Genomic DNA, 24,784 nt, shown 5'->3' with positions numbered 1-24,784 from the left:
TCTTCTGTAGAAGAACAGTTAGCTTCTCCTACATTAATCACTGTATAGTACTACCTTTAACTGCAACATTTTCTGTACTGTTCCAAATTGCAGTTAACTAGCACTGAAATAACTGCTGCTATTATTACTAGTACTTCCATCATAGTTGTATTCAGGGTAACTTACTAATACTTTCACTTTTACTATGACTGGACAATAATTAGCTTTTAGCAAATGTGAATGGACTACAGAATCCAGATCATATGGAGAAGTGTCTGTCTTACTAATACTCCTAGTATAGTGACTGACTGATCTTTTTGCCTTATGTATTAACAGCTTCCTTTTCTCAAATACTGGACCAAGTAGCCATTTGGCTGAACTGGTTCTCTCTTGTTCCTGGTCCTTATTGTCCTTCCGTGTCTTGTGATGAAATGTTTGTAGTGGTGTGCTGCTTGACACACTCCCTTCAGTTAAATCTCAGTATGTAACATGGCAGAGAAATAGACAATGGAAGAAGCACATAAGGGCAATAGCACAAAAGACAAATGGTTGACTTCAATTTACTGGGAAAGTTCTAGGAAAGTGTTGCTCATATATGAAGGAGACCACATATGGAACACAGGTGCAACCCATTCTTGAGCATAACTTGAGTGTTTGGAACCCCCAATGAATCAGATCAATGGGAGACATCAAAACCATTCAGAGGCATGCTGCTAGATTTGTTTTTGGTATGTTCAGTCAACTTGTGAATATTGCAGAAATGCTCAGTGAACTCAAATGAGAATTCATGGAAGGAAAATGACATTCTTTTTGTGAAACACAATTGAGCAAAATTTAGATAACTAGCACTTGTAGCTAAATGCAGACCAATTCTATTGCCACCAGCATACTTCCTGCGTAAGGACCGCAAAGAGAAGATAAGAGAAATTGGGGCTAATACAGAAGCTTATGGACTGTTGTTTTTCCCTTTCTCCATTCACAAGCAGAACAGGAAATGGAATGGCTAGTAGCGACAAAAGGTGCCCTCTAACATGTATTGTGTGGTGACTTATGGTGTAATGTGTAAATGTAGATATAGATGCTTGTTGCCCTTATAATCCAAAATGAACATCATCATGTCATTACAACATCAAAAATCTCTGTAAACCTCATTATGTTGCAGGTATTTTGACCCCTTAGACAATATTTGCAGGTAACTGTAAGGAACATGTGTAGAGTGCAATGTCATGATCATATTGTTCACGAGAATGAGAGAGAGAAGTGAGACAGTGAAACTGCAAGGCCTCCACCTCTTGTACAGCAGCAATAGACCACTGAACTGGACATTCACAGCAAACTAAATGGCTCACCATCTAGAGTATTACATGCCCTGTTTCCTTAAGACATTTCATACAGTTTTGTTCTTAACGTGTCCATATAATTAACATTTATGTTTAATTTACAAATGTTTGAATAAAATTATGCAAAATCTTACTTGGAATTTGTAAGTACAAGAATCATCTTAAAATGATGTGCATATCTTAAAAACATAAAGAACAAAAGCTTTTTCCCAAAAACACGCCTGATATATACATCTATGGGAATCAGGTTGCTTAGCTGCTGTAATAACCTGAACACCACTTGTATGAAACTCGTATTTATTCTAAGTGCACAATTACACGTATACACACATAAACAAGCTTCGCGAGCGTCACAGGTCGAAACGTAAAAACCACTGCACAAAGGCACGTGCCAAGACCCACGTCCTAAGAGCATGTCAGTGTGCAGAGATACCACTCTTCTCTATTCTGGTGGTTGATGACCGCCACAGAGGCCCCCCTTCCAGTGCGGAGAACGGTGAGAGGAGGTGATGTAGGTTGGCGTGGTGATCGGTCCGTGGTGTTCAAACGGTGACAGGTACCGTTAGTAATCATGCCTATCACCTGCGGGACACCCTGGGGAAACACACTGGGTCTAAGTGGGGTAACACGCACTACATTAGAGGTAGGAATGTCACTGACCTGCAGGAAAATGCATCATTGTGGAGGTATCTGCACCTCGGAGGAGTTCTCGTGGGTGTATCCACGCAGTGCGGAAGCGTCCCCTGCTGCCTTCCGTGCACATGACAGTTTGACTGACGTGGTGGTGATCAGCTGTTGCAGGTGCGCATTTTCGGCGTGAAGGTCGGTGATCTCGAGGTACTGGGTTGTCAGGCGCGACCGGGAGGCAAAGAGCTCTGTCATGAGATGGGCGCATTAGGCAGTCACGGTGGGCAAGGTATCACAGTGTGTGGCAGGGGGCAGGGGGGAGGTGGCGAAAATCCCTGGTATCCTGTTGCCGGAAGCGTGATGCAGGAGGGCTGCTGCCTCGAGGTCTGGCGAGAGCCCGAAGTTATGCAGGAAATCCATACCGGTAACGGGGCAGTCGACATCCGCGATGCAAAATGTCCAGGTGCAGCGTAAATCAGGCAAGAGATTTAGTTGGAGTTTGGCTGAACCATGGACGCAAATTGTAGAATTGTTGGCTGCTCGCAGTGGCACGGCGGGCATCAATGTTGAAGATGGGGCACTCGACTTAGGCGCCCGTGTCCACAAGGAAGTAGAGTGTGCTCATCCTGTCGTGGATGTACAGTCTGCTGGCATGGTGGGCAGTGTGGGTGGTCAGTCAATAAGGTGTTTGGTGCACTAAACTGCCGGTGTGAGCTGTGGCGCCTATTCTGACTCGCACTTCCCGTTTGGGTAGTTGCGGGGTGTGCGACAAGAACGCAGTGTCACCGAATGTGGTATGATACTGGCATAGTGGGTATGCTGGGTGTTGTGCCTGAGCTGGCGAGCCGGCAATGTTGCATGGCATGTTCTGTTGCGTCCCTGTGGAGATGGGTGGGGCAACCGGCCGAGGAACTGTAACAAGCACGGCTGTCTGGCCACCAGGGGGCTCCATTGGCTGTTGCTGTGAGCTGTGCATCCAGCCTCTGCTGACTGGCCAATGAAATGTAGTAGACGTGTCACCAACATTTGGAGTGTCAGAAAAACAGGAGGACGTGACCTGGTGATTTTTGATGATGGAATATGCCTGGTCTGCCAGTCATAGTTTTTCCTCCAGAGCGACGTTTTGGTAAACCAACAGGTGTAGTTGGAGGTCTGGCGGTAATTTCACAAGTCACAACACCCAGAGTGCATGGTCAGGGAGTATCTCCTTGCCCACCTGGGCCCTTAAATGATGCCAAAGTTGTGAAGGCGTACGGTCCCCTATTGACATGTCGTGAATTATGTAGTGGATAGCTTCTGCTGGAGGGCATGATTAGCGCTTGATGATGCGAACTCTGGTGATGGCATGTTTGTGCTGGCTTTGGTGGCGAGATCAATAGGTCACTGACCAGGTCCGGTTCGTCGTGGAGGTGGGTAATTAAACAAATGAAATGTGCGTCGTCTCCCCACACTCTGTGAATGTCCAGAATATTGTCCACTAACACAAACCATGATATAGTGTTGTCCTTCTGTAGTTGTGGCAGCTTTGGAAACCGCCCTACAGGTGGCTGCTGTGGCTTTGTCAGAAGATGGCGATGGAGGGGGTGGGGGCAGCGGAGTCCCTGAAACTGGTATAGGGTCGACTGTCTGTACTGTAATGCAATTAGGCCTCTGACCACATGACACACATGGTGCAGGAGCAAACGCGGCAGGCGCGGGCATCGCGGCTGCTGCAATGCGGTCGCATGCTGTTGGTATGTTGGGAACGTAGTGGTATGCGCTTCAGGCGAAAGTACCTGGTTGTGTGTCAGGCTGGTATGTAACATATTCATATGGGATGTTGCTGAGCACTGTAGTGAGGGAAGTTCTTGTTTCACCTGCGGTATGAAGTCCGGAAACTGCCACGCGTTTGGATACACTGCAACATGTGTGGGCCATGGTGCGTGAACTGTACTAGTGGGGTTATGTTGTGCACGCAGGTTTAACACTGTAGATGGAGCCGTTGACGGCTGAATTACTGGTAATTCGTCCATGAATGAAATTGTAGGCAAACTCATGGTGAGCTCCGGGTCACAAATCACGTGGTGGTTCATCAGTGTGTAACGGTGGCAGGATGAAAGATGAAAAACGAGCGTACTGTGGTCGTATCGAAGAAGTCCAGGGTCACCACTGTGGGAATCGCGTCGCTTAGCTGCTGTAATAACCTGAACACCACTTGTATGAAACTCGTATTTATTCTAACTGCACAATTACACATATACACACATAAACAAGCCTTGCAAGTGTCACCGGTTGAAATGCAAAAACCACTGCACAAAGGCGCACGCCAAGACCCGCCTCCTAAGAGCGTGTCAGTGCACAGAGATACCACTCTGCTCTATTCCGGTGGTCGATGACTGCCACACATCTATTACATAACATTGAATTGTGATAAAACTGAAACAGATAGACAGAATCACATCCATGTATTAAATACATGATACCTCACATATAAAAAACTATAAATGAACTGTTCAATACAAATGACTGTATTATTTGCACCTAGTCTGTATTAATCAAGGAAATACTCATTTCAATATGCTGCAAAACAGAATAGGTCAATGTAGTGAATTAACACATAAACCCTGAGGCTCTAAAACGTGGCAGAGAAATTCTCAGCACTGTTCGCTTAACTCATGTTTAGCTTAGTCAAATAAAACTTGATCTTTTGGTAGTAAAGAAGACCCAGTGAAAATAACTAAACATTTGAGGTCCAATTAACTCAAAATCCCTTTCTGTACCAATACAGTTTTTTACATCAATTTGCAATCTCTCAGAGGTAATTTGAATAAACTACAATACTGTCTGCTGTGTAGGACTGTCTGATGTGAAGTGCCTTAGTTCCATTCAGCAACTGATTATATCACTCTTCTGTAGTTTGTTTCACAGCTGGTTGTCATTGCTAGTGGTAATATTATTGCTGCTTGTAACAGTGCTGCAGAACTCATGTCCCTTCCTGTTGCTGGCAGCATCGGTGGCTCTTGGTTCATGTGATTTTGGATGTTTCCTACCTCAGTATCCACAGTGGCCAAAACTGCATCTTGGAGCTCAATACTGGTGCAAGTTACCCAGCGGGTATGGCAGCCAGAGCAGCATACAAGAACTGGATTTTTAGGTTGGAAATAATGCTGGGCAGTCAGTGATAGTTGCTGGCTGTCTTGCTGGAGTAAGCCAAGCACTGTCTATGATTGGGCATGTTTGGCACCCATGGAGTGACTTGGGTGGACTCTTCACCTCCTTGGGTGTTGTATGATAAATTCTTAAGGAGATTGTTAGCACTGTTGTACAATTTGCTTCCCACAACATGTGGACCTTTTTTGAACCTTTTTTGTCTTTATAGTCTATATCTTCAGGTGTACTTGGAACATCTCTATAAACAATGTCTTTTATGAATCCCCACAAGAAAAAATCCAGAGGCATCAAGTCTGGTGAACAAGACTAGTCTTACCGTTCCCATTAGTGTTGTATTGCAAAACCATCGAATGGTGTTTCCATGTCAATGGCACATTAGATGGCTACACCGTATTTGGTGAATATTTACTATTTGTACAATATATGAAGGAGAATTGTCAGAGCATGTGCTTCAATAAGTGCCAAAGTGATAAGGAATACCACTCAATCCATGATAAGAAGATTTCAGCACTGCACTGATACCAATTGTCATCATGTCAAACACCTTCTGTGAATGGATGTCCATGCCACCTTTGTGACCTATGTTGACCATCAAAGGCCTTACTGTTACACATCATTGGATTCATCATGATAGATGCTATCAGAAAATAAGTACTAAACTATAGTATCCCATTTGAAAAAACAAAATTGACTTTCGTATCTCTGAAGTGACTCCTCCGAGTAACAGTAAAATATTATGGCCCTCATTGTCCCTTGCAGCATTTGCCCCACAAACTTTTCAGCTACTATCATACTTCCAGAGTTATTCTAGGTGGCAATAGTTAGTGACTCACCCTGCATGTGCCAATACCTGCAGTGGAGAATATTCTGACCGCATTTGGCTAGTGTGACTTTGCATCCGTATACACCACTGGAATAGCCCCATAAAGTCCACTTACAGGCATTCTCCAGGGTCCTGTGTTGATGACTAGAACTGAAACTGTTGATGGGGTGATGACTATGATGAAATATGAGTCTTGCAATGTGTGATCGTACTGACAGTGTACTTGTTCATATCGTGCCAGTACACATAACAGCAATAGTACATATTCGGTTCTGATGATTCCCCAATGACCCCACTGGAGTAGTGTTAAGACTGCCAATTGGAGGGCCTATGGATTGTCTGTGTGGTTATGTTCAGTCACTGCAGAGAAGAGGAGAACTCTTTGACATACACAAAAATGACGGCATCTAAGGGGAACAGGCTTTTGGTGTCCAATTATTTTCATTGGAGTCCTACAGACCAGATTTTTTGTAGAAGTTTATCTTCAGCCATTGCTTCCACTACTTACAAAGCTTTCAGTCAGTTTTCTGTGGGGACTATTTGGTGATTTGCACTCAGGATGAGAACAGATTGTGGAGAAGAGTCAAAGGCTTCATTTGGTCCCACTAGGAATCACAATAGGTAGGCTGCATTGGCATGGTGTACTGTGTATTGAGATGAAATTTTACATTGATAGCTACTGAGAAAGATATTCCAGCGCACAATTAAATGCTTTAGTCAAGGGCAAAGATTGTGAGAAGAGTTTTATGATCAGTAACTAATTTAAATGAAGTGCCAGACTCATATTCACGGAGTTTTTGAAAGCTGAAAATTCTAGATAGGACATCCTTCTCTATTTGTGATTAGTTAGTCTGAATCATTGATGGAGTTTTTCATACATAAATAATTTGGCACTCTGGTCTATCTAATGCACAATGAGATAGCTGCAAGCCAAACCCATTCTGAAACACATAAGTTGCAAGAACAAGGGTGAATAGGATTAGGTGAGATGCTTAAATCAAACAACATCTCAGAGCAGAAAAAGTGCACTACCTCCTTTAAATAACTGTGTGAATAACGGAATGGCACACATCAATATAAATGACAAAGAGAGGAGTGAAGCATTCCTAATGACTGCAAAAAAGCACTGACCATTCCCATTTTCAAGAAGGGTTATCAGACCATGCACAAAATTGTAGACCTATATCTTGACGTCAGTTTGTTGCCCAATTTTTAAATATGTTCCACTCATTCATTATGAAATTTCTGAAGACTGAAAATCTCCTGTGTAGGAATCATTGTTGGTTCCAGAAATGATAGTAATGTGAAACCCATTCCACTCTCTTCATCCATATGCCCAGAAAGCAGTAGATGCTGTGTTCCTTGACCTCCAGAAGGCATTTGACAGCTCTGTACTGCTACCTAATGAAGAAAATATAAGAATACAAAATATTAGACTAACTGTGTGACTGGACTGAAGAATTTTTAGCAAACAGAGCACAGCCATCATTTTGAACAGAGAGAGATCTTCAGAAATTAAAGTAACTTTGAGTGTGCCCCCCAAGACCATGTAATAAGACCATTACTTTTCAAGATATATGTAAATGATTTAGTAGATAACATCAGAAGTTCCATCAGGCTTTTCATGGATGATGCTGTTGTACACAGAGAACTTGAAATCCTATAAAATTATTGTGAAATGCAAGAAAACCTGCAAAGGATTGACACTTACTGCAGTGAATTGCACTTGACTCTCAACATAAACAAATGTAATGTATTGGGAATACATAAACAGAAAGCTCCTTTACTGTATGATTACAAGACTGGAAGCAGTAATTCCAGGAAAAATCTAGGAGTATGCACATGGTGTGATTTGAAATGGAGCAGCCATACAAAAATTAATTTTGGGTAAAGTAGATACCAAACTGGGAATCATTGGTAGAATCATTAGGGAATGTAACCCATCAACAAAGCAAGTAGCGTACAAAACATTCATTCCAGCAATCTTGAATACTCCTCATCATTCTGAGATATGCGCCAGATAGGATTGATAGAGAAGATCTCAAGGAGAGCAGCACATTTCATTACAGGCTCATTTAGTTAGTGCAAAAATACCTTGGAGAAGCTCAATCAACTCCAATGGCATACACAACAAGAGAGGCATTTGGCATCATGATAGGGTCTACTGTTAAAATTCCAAGAGTACACATTCCTAGAAGAGTCAACCAATGTGTTGCTTTCTCCTACATATACCCCACAAAAAGTCTGTGAAGATAAAATTAAAAAGATTTGATGTCACATGGAGTCTCACCAGCAATTGTTCTTTCCATGAACCATACACAACTGGAACAGGAAAAGGGGGAAGTGACAGTGGTACACAAAGTACCCCCGATATACACCATAAGGTGACTTCCAGAATATAGATATACATTTACATGCAAAAAGCATGTTCATATTCTGAAGTACATTCAAAAAGATTGCCAACTTTGCAGAAATCTTTCTGTGGTGTTGAAAACTACACTGAGGTGGCAAAACTCATGGGATACCTCCTAATATGGTGTTGTATCGTGTTTTGCTCAGTGTAGTGCAGCACCTTGACACAGCATGGACTCAACAAGCCACTGGAGCTCTGCTGCAGAAATATTGAGCCATGCTGCCTCTAGCAAGTGAAAGTGTAACTGGTGCAGGATTTTGGGCATGAACTGACCTCTTGATTTTGTCCCATAAATGTATGGTTGTGTGCATGTTGAGCAAATCATTCACTTGAATTCTCCAGAATGTTCTTCAAACCAATCATGAACAATTTTGGTCTGTGACATGACGCATTGTCACCCACAAAAATTCCGTTGGTGTTTGGGAAAATGAAGTCAATGAATGGCTGCAAATGGCCTCCAAGTAGCCAGACATAACCATTTACTGTGAATGATAAGTTCAATTGAACAACATGACCTAGTCCATTCCATGTAAACACAGCTTGCACTGTTATGGAGCCCCCACCAGCATGCACAGTGCCTTTTTGACCCCTTGGGTCTGCTCCAAACTCGAACCCTACCATCAGGTTTTACCAACTGAAATCAGGACTCATCTGACCAGGTCACACTTTTCCAGTGATCCAGGTTCCAACCAATATAGGCACGAGCCTAAGAGAGGTGCTGCAGGCAATGTGCTGTTAGCAAAGGCACTCACATCAGTCATCTGCTGCCATAGCCCATTAACACCAAATTTCAATGCACTCTCCTAATGGATGTATTTGTCATACATCCCGTATTGATTTCTGAGGTTGTTTCACAAATTGCTGCTTGTTCGTTAGCAATGACACATCTACACAAATACCACTGCTCTCAATAATTACTTGAAGGCTATCGGCCACTGCTCTGTCCATAACGAAAGGTGGCACCTGAAATGTGGTATTCTAGGCATACCCTTGACACTGTGGATCATAGAATATTAAATTTTCTAATGATTTCCGAAATGTAATGTCCCAAGTGTTTAGCTCCAATTAACATTCTGCATTCAAAGTCTGTTAATTCCTGTCATGCAGCCACAATAACATTAGAAACCTTTCCGCATGAATCACCTGAGTACAAATGATAGCTCTGTCAATGTACTGCCTTTTCATATCTTGTGAGCATGATATTACTGACATCTGTATACATGCATATCAGACTCTATGGTGTGGTAAGGTTGTGAATAACTTAAGTGTGCATCTCTGCTGCCCACACACTGTCCTTGCCCATGAAATACCATACATATTCATCATCATGGCAGAAAAATGCGCTCTTCTGTGAATTGCAACACAGACCCAACTGTTGTAGCTGAGTGAGCACTCAGCACAGATTGCATAAATAGTTCTCTTGGTCTGTTTCTGTAACAAATAGATCATCCAAATAATTTAAACAATTTTGCAATATTACACAAAAGGTAGAAAATAGCTAGCACAGATACTATTATTTTTTTTAATTTATAATGCCATTACTGGAAGATTGGCAATGGAACAGTCAAATGCATTAAAGGAGCCATGACAAAGATATTAAGGCCATTGTGTTGATGGACTACAAAGAACCATAAATGAAGTGTGACAGCTTTGTATGTGGCTAAAGCATACCACACACCAACACCTGGAACTGCTCATCTGTATTCTACCAATGAAATGGTACAAGGTAGGAGAGGGATGGAGCTTAGTTGTTTATATGTCTCCCTGTGATTATTGTGACAACTGATGTGTATGTGCACCCATATCCACCCACAAAGAGCCCATCTTGTGTCATCTGGATGACATCAACTTGCACCAGTGATGGAGACCTTTCTACTGCTGGTGCTGGAGCAAACAGGTTAAATACCTGGCCATTCACAAGTTGTAAAAGATGCCCAGTATTGGATGAAAGTTTTGTGGTCGTGGTGGTAGAAATGTGCAGGGTAGGGCAGGAAGGAAACTCCTGATGATGCTTGTGGGTCGAGCTGGCCTGTGGTGCCTGGTGAGGATGAGGAGAGCCTGATGCTGTAAAGGCATAGTCTGCAGGCAACAGGGTCAACATCCAGGCTCACTTTGTCATTTTGAAAGCTTGCACAATGACTGGCATTGCTCCCCACTGAGACTGGTAATTTGAGGATGTCAGTTTGGATCTGCTAAATGGAGATGTCCTGAACCAGCCTGTCTCATATGAGGATATCTTTATACAATTTGTCACAGTTACCCACCACATAAGTTAATTTTCAATACTGACTGATGTCTTGAAATTTGGTGGCCCATGGTAAGTATGACAGTACAGGTTGTTCAGTAATCTTGAGCTCTACCAATGCATGGTTGTTGTTTTTTTATAACATCAAGCCCCAGTAGATTGTCATATCCACAATTCTTGTGGATTTTTTTATGCTCCATAGCTGAGTGATCAGCACAACTGACTGCCCTGTGGAGGACTTGGTTCAATTATTGATACTGCCAGGGTTTTCCTTGGTGGGAAGATTGGTACATGGTGCACTCAACTTTAAAAAACCAACTGAGGATCTACTCAACCAATTAGTAGTAGTTCCAAGGTCAAGAAACCCATCAGTAACCAGGAGAGTGCCGTGCCGATCATATTCCCCTCCATACCGCGTCCAATAATGCCACTGGCAGAGGATGACATGGTTGTCAGTCAGGCCAGAAAATGGAACTTGACCTTTTGGGCAGTGGTTTGTCAAAGGTTTCATGGCCATGTTGTCACATAAAGCTTAAGCAGATTTTAAGTGACTGAAAAACAAACAAGAACTTCCCATATTAATTGTTCATTATCATTCAGTACCAATAAAGACATACAGCATGAACCAAGTAATAATAAAACTAAACTCTGTCTGAACAGGCCATGAAGGCCCAATGGTACCAACCAGCCACTGTGTCATCCTCAGCCCACAGGCATCACCGGATGCAGATTCGTTTTGTTTGCTGATGATACAAACATTGCAAAAAATAGCAAATCAAGTGTAGTTTTAGAAAGATTGGCTAATACAGTATTTGTGGACATTAATCAGTGGTTCCTAGCCAATTCTTTGTCACTAAACTTTGAAAAAACACACTAAATGCAGTTCAAAACTTGTAAGCGGTGTCCCACAAGTATATGCCTGGCATACGATGGCAAGCAGATAGAAGAAGTGGACAGTGTTAAATTCTTGGGATTACAGCTTGATAATAAATTCAACTGGGAGGAGCGCACCATAACTGCTGAACCATCTTAACAAATCTCTATTTGCAATGCAAATTGTGTCAGACATAGGGGATATAAAAATGAAAAAGCTGGCATACTATGCTTACTTTCATTCCATAATGTCATATGAGATTATTTTTTGGGGTAATTCATCAAGCCAAGCTAAAGTTTTCTGGGCACAAAAACGAGCAGTAAGAGTTATTATATGTGGTGTGAACTCAAGAACATCCTGCAAAAGCCTGTTTAGGGGACTAAGGATACTAACTACTGCCTCTCAATATATTTATTCCTTAATGCAATTTGTCATTAAAAATATATCACTTTTTCAAAGCAACAGCTCAATTCATGGAATCAATACTAGAAATAAGAATAATCTTCACAAGGATTTAAAGTCACTTGCTCTTGTACAAAAAGGTGTGCATTATTCAGGGACACATATTTTCAATAACTTGCCAGCAGCCATAAAAAGCTTAACAATCTGTGAAATTCATTTTAAGAGAAGTCTAAAGGATTTATTGGTGGCCAACTCCTTCTAGTCCATTGATGAATTTCTCAGTAGAACCAACTGATTTTTGTGTGTGTGTGTGTGTGTGTGTGTGTGTGTGTGTGTGTGTGTGTGTGTGTGTGCGTCTGCACCATTTCAGTGCAGCAATGTGTTCATTGTAATAAGTATTGTAGTAGTTCTATTACATGTTTATTACCTTATAAATAAAAAAAAACTTTTTTTTATTTTAAATTCAGTGCATTAGTGTTTGTAAAATGATTCTTTCATACAGTGTTCATTAAAAAATGATCATTCCACTTGGGACCTGTGCTTATTTGTTTCAGTTGTATATATTTGTCATGTACTATTGTATTTCTGACATGTTCTACATCCTGGAGGACCTCCTCACTATGAAGCAATTTGAGTGAAAGTAAATCTAATCTAATTTAATATGGAGGGGCATTAGGTCAGCAAACCGCTCTCCCGGCCGTATGTCAATTTTCAAGACTAGAGCTGCTACTTCTCAATCAAGGAGCTCCTCAGTTTGCCGTACAAGGGTTGAGTGCATCCCACTTGCCAACAGCGCTCAGCAGACTGGATGGTCACCCATCCAAGTGCTAGCCAAGCCCAACAGCGCTTAACTTCGCTGATCTGATGGGAACCAGTGTTACCACTGCTGCAAGGCCATTAGTCCAAGTAATAGTGGCCTGCAAAATATTTACAATGAGATAGATGTAGAAATAACCCTTGTTAATGAACTTCACAGATGAGTCTGGAAATGGCCACCACTGACATTGATACAGCACTGTGTTAAATTTATCAAATGGTGAAATAAACATAGGAGCCTTGCCTGAGGGATGGCAGCAAAAACATTTTCAATGTTCTGCTGTAGCTCTACCAGTATGTGAGGATTATTTGAATACACCTGACCTTTCAGTCTGCCCCACTGGTAAGAATCACAGGGAGAGAGATCAGGCAGTCAAGGTAGCCAGGAGATAGCACTGTCTCTGCTCATTGTCTCATCCTCACTGAACACTTCATGCACTCATGACAGTGTTGTCAAGGCAGGTTTGGTTGTTGCTATGTCCTGCTGAAAATATCCATAGAAATGTTCATAATCCGTGAGTTGATCTACATTTGGATTAAATAGCTTCTGGGGATACCAGTTAGCATTAACAGCTCAGTGAAAGAACTGTGTTATGATGGGAACACCAGAATTGCATACCAAACACCAATCCTGAGATTATGTAAATGCTCTTCAAATTACTGATGGGATTTTATGATACATAATGGCACATGTTCTGTGACTTTACATAGCCTGACTGGCTGAATCAAGACTCATCTGATGAAATGAAAGACTAGCTGTCAAAAAGTCATGGTGTCACTTCAATCAGAAACCACCAGCAGAACTCAGCAGGTGAGTTCTTCTGGATGCATTAAGTCATGCACGACAGAATATTTTATCATCAGTTCACCTGTTCATTAACAGGGATCAGTTCCTGATGAGTCCTACAAATATTTTCTGTGTCACTTTTATTTTGCCCAACCTTTATTAGTACACTTCTGTCAGGTATGGTCAGTGTTGCCATTATATGATTTAATAGAATTAAATCATCAGAATCAGTGTGCTACTAACTGTCATAACAAATTGAACAGTCTCTAGAACTGTCTGTAACTGGCCACATTCATCTATGATGGATTAATGTGACGGCTCATGACATCATTCCTATGGCATCAAATAAGCCATATATCATAATTACAAAATATCTAACAAATCAAATGTATCTTTCTACAATTCCAAAAGTCACTGAAGAGCAATTTTTGGTATGATTCAGTGGATCAAAATAGTATTTTGGACCCATCACAAATTGTTGGTTTTACTTGAATGCAAATTATGTTTATAATATTTTGATTGGATTGTGTTGAATAGAGATAAAAGGGCTGAAAATATTAATGTTTTCATTAATGCACTGGGAGAAGACAACATTCCATTAGAACTACTGACAGCCTTGGGAGAGCCAGTCCTGACAAAACTCTACCATCTGGTGAGGAAGACGCATGAGACAGGTGAAATACCCTCAGACTTCAAGAAGAATATAATAATTTCAATCCCAAAGAAAGCAGGTGTTGACAGATGTGAAAATTACCAAACAATCAGTTTAATAAGCCACAGCTGCAAAATACTACTAACGCGAATTCTTTACAGATGAATGGAAAAACTAGTAGAAGCCGACCTCGGGGAAGATCAGTTTGGATTCCGTAGAAATACTGGAACACATGAGGCAACACTGACCCTATGACTTATCTTAGAAGCTAGATTAAGGAAAGGCAAACCTACATTTCTAGCATTTGTAGACTTAGAGAAAGCATTTGACAATGTTGACTGGAATACTCTCTTTCAAATTCTAGAGGTGGCAGGGGTAAAATACAGGGAGCGAAAGGTTATTTACAATTTGTACAGAAACCAGATGGCAGTTATAAGAGTCGAGGGACACGAAAGGGAAGCAGTGGTTGGGAAGGGAGTGAGACAGGGTTGTAGACTCTTCCCAATGTTATTCAACCTGTGTATTGAGCAAGCAGTGAATGAAACAAAAGAAAGGTCGGAGTAGGTATTAAAATCCATGGAGAAGAAATAAAAACTTTGAGGTTTGCCGATGACATTGTAATTCTGTCAGAGACAGCAAAGGACTTGGAAGTTGAATGGAATGGATAGTGTCTTGAAGGGAGGATATAGGATGAACATCAACAAAAGCAAAACGAGGATAATGGAATGTAGTCGAATTAAGTCAGGTGATACTGAGGGAATTAGATTAGGAAATGAAACACAAAGTAGTAAAGGAGTTTTGTTATTTGGGGAGCAAAATAACTGATGATGGTCAAAGTAGAGAGGATATAAAATGTAGACTGGGAATGGCAAGGAAAGCATTTCTGAACAAGAGAAATTTGTTAACATCGAGTATTGGTTTAAGTGTCAGGAAGTCGTTTCTGAAAGTATTTGTATGGAGTGTAGCCATGTATGGATGTGAAACATGGACGATAAATAGTTTAGACAAGAAGAGAATAAAAGCTTTTGAAATGTGGTGCTACAGAAGAATACTGAAGGTTAGATGGGTAGATCACATAACTAATGAGGAGGTACTGAATGGGATTGGGGAGAAGAGAAATTTGTGGCACAACTTGACTAGAAGAAGGGATCAGTTGATAGGACATGTTCTGAGGCATCAAAGGATCACCCATTTAGTATTGGAGGGCAGTGTGGAGGGTAAAAATCGTAGAGGGAGACCAAGAGATGAATACACTATGCAGATTCAGAAGGATGTAGGTTGCAATAGGTACTGGGAGATGAAGAACCTTGCACAGGATAGAGTAGCATGGAGAGCTGCATCAAACCAGTCTCAGGACTGAAGACCACAACAACAACAATGCTTTATAAATATCATTTAGGACACTGTCACACATATGAAACAAACTATGTGTATTAAGATGTTTCAAACTTGTTCATTTTCCTGTAATACTTCAGAATGCTTTCAAATAAGCTGTTTAAAAGTAACTCAAGCAGTGCTCTTATATCATGCTTTGCAGGATTAATTCATGGAAGCTCATTTTCTCACATGATTTGGTGGATACTTGCAATTATGCTTCTTCATTATGTAGCTGGACTCAGGCCAAACAGTTACTGCTCATACCAGCTTTCATGGGACACCCAGTGTCAACAGAAAGCATCAGTTTGTTTCCCACTGCAAACAAAATTATTTTTAAATCAGAATTTTATGGGGCCATTGAATAGAGCAGTCCCAAATTAGTCTGGTCCAGTACTCATCTTATTGATATGTATTAAGAGAGAGAGAGAGTAAAACACTAAGAATAAACAGTACTCCAGCACCAACTGAGCAGTGCTACATGCTTGGTGGTAGCCATCACTGCTGGCCAGGACATTGCTGTCACTGCTGGAGTGCTCTTTATTCTTTGAGTTTTAGAGTCCCTGTTAAGGCACACTGATGAAACAAATATCACAGTAGACTAATTTGGAACTGCTCTATCAAATAGGCACACATAATTCTGCTTCAATAAGCATTTTGTTTGTAACAGGAAAGAAACTGATACTTTCCATCAATACTAGTTGTCTCATGAAAGGTGTGTTGAGCACTATTCATTTGGACTGAGTTCAGCTACAGAATGCAAAAAAAAATTCCAGATATCTGCCGAAACACTTGAGAAAATGCACAAGATATATGTAAAAAATAAAATACACACATGTACTTACCCAATTACCTGCACCCCCCACTCCCCCACTACTGTTGCTGTTTGAGGGCTAGCTAGTGATATTCCAGAGTAAGTGATATTTCCTGCCCCAATTAATTGCACAGACATACTATGTATGAACTCCAGTCTTCATGGTTTCAATCAGATATTGAGATGGCGCAAGTGTGGGCTGCAATGAGGTGGGTGGGGCTAACCTGGGACAAGTCAACTGCTGCTATTCATGCAGGTGTTGAAACAACTGCTGTAGTTTCAAATTTTATGCCACTGCATACTGTAGACTTACTTTCTGCAAAAAAAGTTCTCAAATCCTCTTCACCAATTTGCTGTGACCTAATGCAACTGATAAACATCCATCCAGGGACAACTAGCTTATTTTATGCTAGATGTATATGCATATAAAAATGGATCCTTCTATCAAGAAAACATGAGCACTAAGACCTTGCTGTTTAGTGCCATCAGCCATAAATCATCATCATCATCATTATCACCAAGAAAACATCACATTATGTATTAAATAATGCAGTAGTTCTAGACAATAAATATTCTTGGGGATATTCAGGCAGCTATTTAAATCCATCACCAGTCATTAGTAACACTGTGGGTGAGGAGTTAGAGTCTGTCAGGCAAGTATACTTCTTATGAGCCCTGGTAATGCTTCCAAATTAATCACCTGCTGGTGAGTGCTGTGGGTGGAGTCAAAGCCCATGAGATGCAAGAGAGTGAAACAGTAGTGCTAAAGTTTGAGGGAGACACTGCAATGATAGCAGATTCCAGTGGCAGATGGCTGGTCCACTTTGGCAGGTTCCATGATGTGCACTGTCTTTGTTCCACTCTGTGGGCAGTCATATTGTCCTTCCATAGTTTGCTTTGGGGCAGTTAGAATGACTGGCCTTAGTGATATGTTCTTACCTCTGCACATGGTAGAGCTGTGGAATCACACTGTACATGTCATACACATCCATAGCTGTCAGAAAAATAGGAGTATTAATGGGATGAAGAGTGGATGGAAGTGAGGGACAACAAGTTGCAGTTAGAGAAAGTAACTATTCAACCTTGATGTTCCTTCTTTCATGTGAATGTGGGGATATTGACAATAATTGTAACTAGTTGTTAGTATAGTGCACAGAAGTTATCTGCAGTGGCTGCTTATGCCTGTTAATGTATAACTTGACTTCTTCCACATCCATGAAGGATCCCCTTCCTGATGTGGTATACGGAGTACAGTCTGTGAATAAATTAAACTTCAATAGCAAACAGTAGCTTTAACATGTGTCTGTGTAGGAGATTGTATTCTAATGCTTGACTTTTCACTTGAGCCAGATGATTAACTAATATGTGGTATCTGTAGCATATACAATGTCTGTATTCGACCTTTAATGAAGAAATTGTCTAATAAACATTTGAATGTGCCAAAGTATGTGACACAAGTAACTGAGTGGACTCATTTTGTTTGCTGCACTAGATACAGCCATATTTCAATTCTTTCTAGGATTATATACACTTGTAGTCCTTGCATGCTGTTCCAGCACAGTCTTCTGTCTTCATCATCACCCACAATATTGATCTCATTCCCTTAGCAACAACTAAAGAAGTCAAACCAGGGGCATCAAAATATTTGTTACTCTTCTGGCAGCAAATTTTTCAATTTTTCCACTGGTAATGTTCACAATGAAAAATAACACAAGATGAAGTAACTGATGAGTACAGCAACCTGATGGTTTCCAGGTTAAATGAGATCTTGAAAATTTCACAAATAATATTACATTGCTTATTTGCCTGTGAGATGGCTGAAAAAATGTAGATACATTTATGTTAAATTTATCTCCCTCACTTCATTAACTGAAGTGGTATGATTTATATTCTCACCACTGCATGCTAGAAGGCTAGAAATGAGTGCAGAATCTGAAACATGTCTTGTACTGTAAAGTAAATAAATATGTTGCATTGGAGATCCAAGAATGCTGTTATTCAATAACTACCACAGCAAAGTAATAAGGTTAGAACCAGAAGTTGTGAAATTATATTTATTTGCATAATCATGTGGGTGAAGTATCCTACTCAAGGCAGAGTAATTTTCCCGTCATAACCAATGGCAGTAGCTGCAGAGTCAGGAACAAAGGACATGTTGGAATAATTTTTTGTTGGTCAACAAATGAGAAGAGTTCACAGAGAGACTTACTGTTTAGTAGAAATCATAACAGTGAGCTTTTGTTAAAAATAAATTTGTCCTTCCTTTGAAAAATTTGTTAGGGTAATTACAATTTAATTCTTTTTGACAATGGAGCTTAATGGTACCTTACTAAATTGTGTTGCCAGGAAATGACATGCATGTAGGCCCATCAGCATTCTTTGTTTTAGAAGCAGTATTATGCCAAGGCATTAAATTAATTAAGAACCATCAGAAAAGGGGGGAACATGAAAGTGAGATTTAATGTGCCTCATCAATACCAAATGTGCAGTATCAGAATGTAAGTCATTTTAAATGGGGCAGAATTGTGGGTCCTGAAGAATAGGGTTTGTCATACTGCTGCATTTTAGTTCAGACAAGATCTGATGTTATGATTGTGTTATTTGTGCAGTTCCAGTGGATACAATACAGCTGTATGTAGCAAAAAGCAGGTGCTAGAGATTACAATGTAGCCACAACATAGACTGGCCTCATCTTGGCCCATAGCCATAATAGTAGTTTTAGCAGCACTTACACACGCACACACACACACACACACACACACACACACACACACACACACACACACACTTTTGTTATATATACTGCTTAATGAGATGGAATGTCCCTTATTGCAGTAATAATTAAATTTTCATTCATTTTATATTTATTATACATTGACATGAATGAATCTACAGTTAGTATTTTACTTTCGTCGTACTACAATTAACTACCAAGCATATGTTACATAATAATCATCACTGTTGTTCACAGGGCCTAGATGATTTACCCAGTGACTTCCAAAGTTTGTTTGTACATGTGACGTATAGTGCTCGTGTGCTTCAACTCATTCTGCTGTATGGGCTGCCCACTTTAAGCCTGGTCTTCGTGTACCTGTTATGGCGACAACTGAGGCTGTGTAGGAGTAGTCAAATACTAGTGCCGACCAGCAGTGCATAATTTATTGTCAGTATGTGAAACTCATTAATTTTAATCAAAGAGGGCTGTTAATATAATGGCAAAAAACTGGTTTATGTAAAGTTCAAATTATGATGCAGGTATATATTAGCAGTCATTCTGAAGATGCTTGCAGAGTATGGATTGTGAGCTACAAACTTGTACTCTGCATCTTGTTTCTTATGACACTATGTCTCAAACTATTCATGAACTGTTGTTTGCTTTATTTCAGTATTTTTCATGACATTGCATTTTTTGAAAATATTTTTGTCATTCTGTAAGTAACTTATAGGCAGTTATTTTGTAGTAATAACATACATGTCATTTAGATTCAAGTTCAGATAATTGCTCAATACATTTTTGTGTTGTAATATATATTTTTGAAATGTACAAACTATACGTTGTTTTTGTATTATACAAATCATATGTTGTGTCTTGTTATTGCTAAATGTATCTTTGTTGTGTTATTGCTGTGATTTGTACAAAGACTTCCATTGTTGTTTGTGTATGTCTCATGTTTCTTGTTACGTTTCACTTCCCATTTAAGATGCCAAAAGCTGATGGCAGACTTATAGTGACAATACTGTGTTTAAACCAAGCTTAAAACATATAGGTGCCTTTTTACAGTCTGTTCTTGTACAACAGACATAAGTTTTACAAATTTTAAGCACTTAATACATCAGAAAATAAGGTTTTTACATACAAACTGAGATGTTTACATCTCAGATAATTCTTTTAGGGAGAATGAGAAATATTCCATAAGACAAATATTTATCTTTGTGATAAATCTACTGTATTGCTTTGGCTGAGCATCTTGTTGGTGACTGAAGAATAAAATGGCCCAAACACATTAACTTTTGTGAACTTCATTTGATCTCTTTCAATAGCAGATCCTGCCACATTTTACAGTACATTCACATTTTTATTGTGCACTTACTAATCAGAAACCAAATGCAAAGACATTAGATTTACTTTTGCAAATATTACATCAACCACAGACAGACATTAGTTCTAAAAATATGGCCTCTAATGATATTACACAATTCATTATGGCACTAAAAAGTGTCAATTCCTCTGGTGCAATGGCTATGATTCTAGCAGAGCATTCAAACATTGTGCTGACTTGTTTCAGCAAGTGTGAACCTGGGATAGTGAGTTGAAAATAGAACAAAAAACTCTAAAAAGAATTTTGTTTTGTAAGCAAGTGAATCAAGAAGAAATAATCAAGAAATAATAGTTTCCAGCCAACATTATGAAATGAAATGGAATACAGGAAAATGGTTGAAGCACAGAAAATTAGACTTGCACAGTTGTTAGTTAAATGAATAAACATGCATATATTTGTAACAACACATTGTTGTTACCACTGTAGCAAATGAAAATTGTATTCTTAACCTTCACGATTGGAAGATGTGCTTAATTGTGGTCTAATGATTTCACTGTTTAGAGGGAAATAAACTGATGTTTCAGTGACCATCTTAAGCACACTAATGTATGTATATATAAAATCAGCCAGTTCTATTACTTAATGATGTGGCCTCTTTGAGTCGTGTAACAAATCATCACAGCAAGATCTTCCAGTTCTTCCGATGCTGAACTTCTTGTTGCCAATTGAATCCCACTGTCTCCCTTATATCTCTGTCCCATCTGTCAGTGGTCTTCCTCTAGGTCTTTTTTTAGTAAATATCTCAATGTGTTACTATTATTGTTATTATTATTATTATTATTATTGATGGGAATATGGAAAGACCACACATCTATTATCATTAGGGAAACAGTGTCCTTATTATTATTATCGATGGGAATATGGAAACATCACATTCATTACCATTATGTAAACAGTGTAATTCAAAAATGAACATTTCACAGTTAGCAGTGTTGTGATGAATCACGCAAAACAACAGTTGTAAGAGAGGTGATGAGTGTTAAGTGCAACAGTCTGCTGTGACTAATTACCTGGTTATGCTGTATGTGCTGTTCACCTGGCAGAAACTAGTTGCTAGTGGAGTAATTTGCCCATAAAGGCTCCACGTACATTTGTATACATATTGTATTTTCTTCTTGTGTTATTCTAAAACTGTATGGCAGACATATGCTTCTGCCCCTTATTGCAGATTATAACTGGGCTGGTGTTGCCACTCATAAATATACTGCTAGATATCCTGGTCAACATCACCCAGATGAAAATATGTTTAGTTGTCTGGAACTTCATCTTTCGGTTCTCTCCTTCCACAATCATGTGACAGAGGTCAACCACAGATTCAGTGTACTCCAGCTACTGAGGAAGCATACAGCGAAGTACACATAGTGTTGCAAGGCAGCTGTGTGTCCCACACTGCACAGCCATTAACATGCTGCGTAAGCATGTGCTGCACTCCTTTCGTTATTGTTTAATGTAACACCTTCATACTTCAGACCACTATCTGTGAAAGCAATTCTGCGAATGGTTCCAACAACAGGAAACCAATTATGATTAGTTAAACACTGTAATTTGGTTGTTTGAAGCAGCATTTACTCTTGATGGTGACTTCAACAAGCAAAATCCTATCATTGGTGTAACATTAACTGACAAATCACCTGCAACCATGGATATCGAGTTTGCTTTGGCATGAATGTCTGGGCCACAATACTGGGAGATAGGAGTTTGGGTCCCAACTTGTTACCTGACCAACTGACTGCATGAAGGTATCATCCATTCCTCTCAAGATATCTGGCTGATGCACAGGAAGATGTTCCTCCTCATAGTTCGATAGAGGTTATGGTTCCAACATTATGGTGCACCTCCACACTTTGGAAATAATATGTAATGACATTTAGACCCAACATTTTTAAGGAAATGGCTTGGATGAGGAGGTCCAATTGTATGGCCTCCTCATTCACTGACCTAAATCGTCTGGATTTCTTCACGTGGGGACATTTGAAGGAGCACATGTATTCTATTCCACCAACACATGCGGAAGAACTGATAGCGAATGGTCCTTCTGCTTTGGATCTATGAATGCAGCCATGTTCTGAAGAGTCCAGAGCTGCATTATCCAACAGATAGCAATGTCTGGATTTGCAGGCAGGTTGCTTTGAGCATCCGCTCTTAGGACAATGCATTCTATTGTAAGCATCATGCGGTCATTAATATGGAAATTATTATTGTCACTGGTTGCTAATTGTTATAGTTGGGCATACATACGGCATGTAGGACAAATGACTAGTAGATGCTGAGTTATTTAACTGTGCAGTAACCTTTAGCATCTCAAAATTGATAATGTTTTTGTAGTTATTCTGTCCTATGACAGGTCATTTCTTTCAACTGTCTGTTTATAACTTGTTTGACCATGTCTTTGTCATGTTCACTATTACAAAACACTGTACTATGTAAATGTTGCATATGTGTGGCTTAATAAATGGTGTATACTACAGTGTTATATGGCAGAATGAAGCTGGGAAATAAAAATAAATAAATAAGTCTTGAACCAGAATCAAACCATTAACCTCCTTTCTGCTAACACAAAATTCTATTCACTGCATCAACTGTGTAGCACTACAGCTATGTGATTACAGTGTTCCCATATTGTCGATATTTAACATCCATTTACTGCCAGAAATGTGCACAGGATGAAATTTTGTGACAGACATTTTTGTATTTCTAGTATGTGAGGAATCACACTGTGAAGTCTGAGTGCAGGACGAATGTCACATGATTTGTGTGGTTATTCCACACATGAAAATAAACCAAAAAAGTCCTTTGAACATGTATACAATTTTTGATCACTACGGAATTGGAGTGGGTTGAAAAATACACATCCATGAATGAATATGAAACAGATGTGATTATTACTTAATGAAATGTTGCGTAGGCACCGTGGCAGACAGAATAATGGTGGGACAGATGACTGTTGCATCCTAAGTGAGGTGTGGGTGTTTTCCAACAGATGGCAGCACTGTGAAGTTGCACTGAGGCAACAGCTTTAAACATACCCAGTGTGCAATTGTGGGCTGGATGAGTGAGCAGTTGTGAGGAAATGTGCATGTTGTACTTGAGTATTCTTTAATTGATCAAGCCCACCATGTCTGTGAATACCAACATGCTGCAAATGTTCACCTAAGCAAAATACGCAGACATGTTGTTTGTGACAAAATACCAGGGACATTTCCCTGATCGACGAACCTCTGTGCCAGGGTATTTCCCTGGGTTTTTCAAACATTACGTGAATCCGCAACAATACCCAGTGTGAGGCTATGCAGTCAGTTGAGGAAAGGGAAGACGTTATTGCCTTGGTACAATGGAGTCCCACCACATGATGCATTAGCCCTTAGCTTGATATTCAACAAATGCAAGTGTGGTGTACACTAAATTCTGTGGCCTTGTACCCATTCCATGTGCATCATCTGCATCCAAGTGACTCAGTAAACAGACAACTATTTTGTGAATGGTTGGCTGTACTTAGAGATGTCATGCAGTGCACTTTATTTACAGATGAGGCTATGTTTACACAACACAGTGTCATGAACACCCTCAGTTCCCATACATGGGTGATGGAGAACCCACAAGACCCTAGGGAAACAAGACCCAAGTTAGGTTCTCAGTGAACGCCTGATGTGATATGACTGATGATCTGCTGATGGTGCCTGTGTTCCTGATAAATCACATGACAGCCACACCATACACACATTTCCTGATAGACGACTTACCTGCACTTTTGGAAGACATGACGTTAGAGCAACAATGGAAGATGTATTTGCAACATTATGGATCACTGATTCACTGTACCAGGCAAGTAACCCAGTTTCTTGTTGTTCACATCACCAATGCTGTTGCATGCATTAAAGTCTGCCAAGATGATGATTGATGTGCTGCAAAAAATATCCTCCAATGCATTGACAAGTGCATTGAGATGGGTGAGGGACATTTTTGAACACCTCTTGTAGGAAGAATCAGTCATCTGTCCATTATCATTCTGTCCCCCACAGCACCTACACAGCATTTTGTTAAGTAATATTCACACTTGGCTTCCTAATCATTCGTGGATGTGTGTAGTCTTCAACCTGCTCCTGTTCCATAACAATCAAAAATTGGACAGATGTTCACAGGACTTTTTTGGTTTATTTTCACATGCAGAATCACTACACAAATTATGACAGTGCTCCAGAACCACCCTGTATGCGTAAGCTGACTTCTTCTTCTTCTTCTTCTCTCTCTCTCTCTCTCTCTCTCTCTCTCTCTCTCTCTCTCTGTGTGTGTGTGTGTGTGTGTGTGTGTGTGTGTGTGTGTGTGTGTGTGTATGTGTGTGTGTGTGTGTGTGTGTGTGTGTGTGTGTACACAAACAGTACCATATGAGT

General features: G+C 40.1%; 1 protein-coding gene across 1 annotated transcript in view; it reads left to right on the top strand.

The window, feature by feature from the left end:
• Positions 1-20,304, top strand: part of LOC124545461 (lysosome membrane protein 2-like) — a 217,979-nt gene extending 197,675 nt beyond the window's left edge. Inside the window, exon 10 of the mRNA XM_047124389.1 lies at positions 19,268-20,304. Coding sequence (XP_046980345.1) covers positions 19,268-19,453 — 186 coding nt within the window. The 3' untranslated portion in view covers positions 19,454-20,304. The remainder of the gene's footprint in view (positions 1-19,267) is intronic.
• The last annotated feature ends 4,480 nt before the right edge of the window (positions 20,305-24,784 follow it).

The sequence above is a fragment of the Schistocerca americana genome, chromosome 8 (assembly GCF_021461395.2).
Source record: "Schistocerca americana isolate TAMUIC-IGC-003095 chromosome 8, iqSchAmer2.1, whole genome shotgun sequence".
Lineage (NCBI taxonomy): Eukaryota > Metazoa > Arthropoda > Insecta > Orthoptera > Acrididae > Schistocerca > Schistocerca americana.
This window is presented reverse-complemented; position numbering and strand designations above follow the sequence as displayed.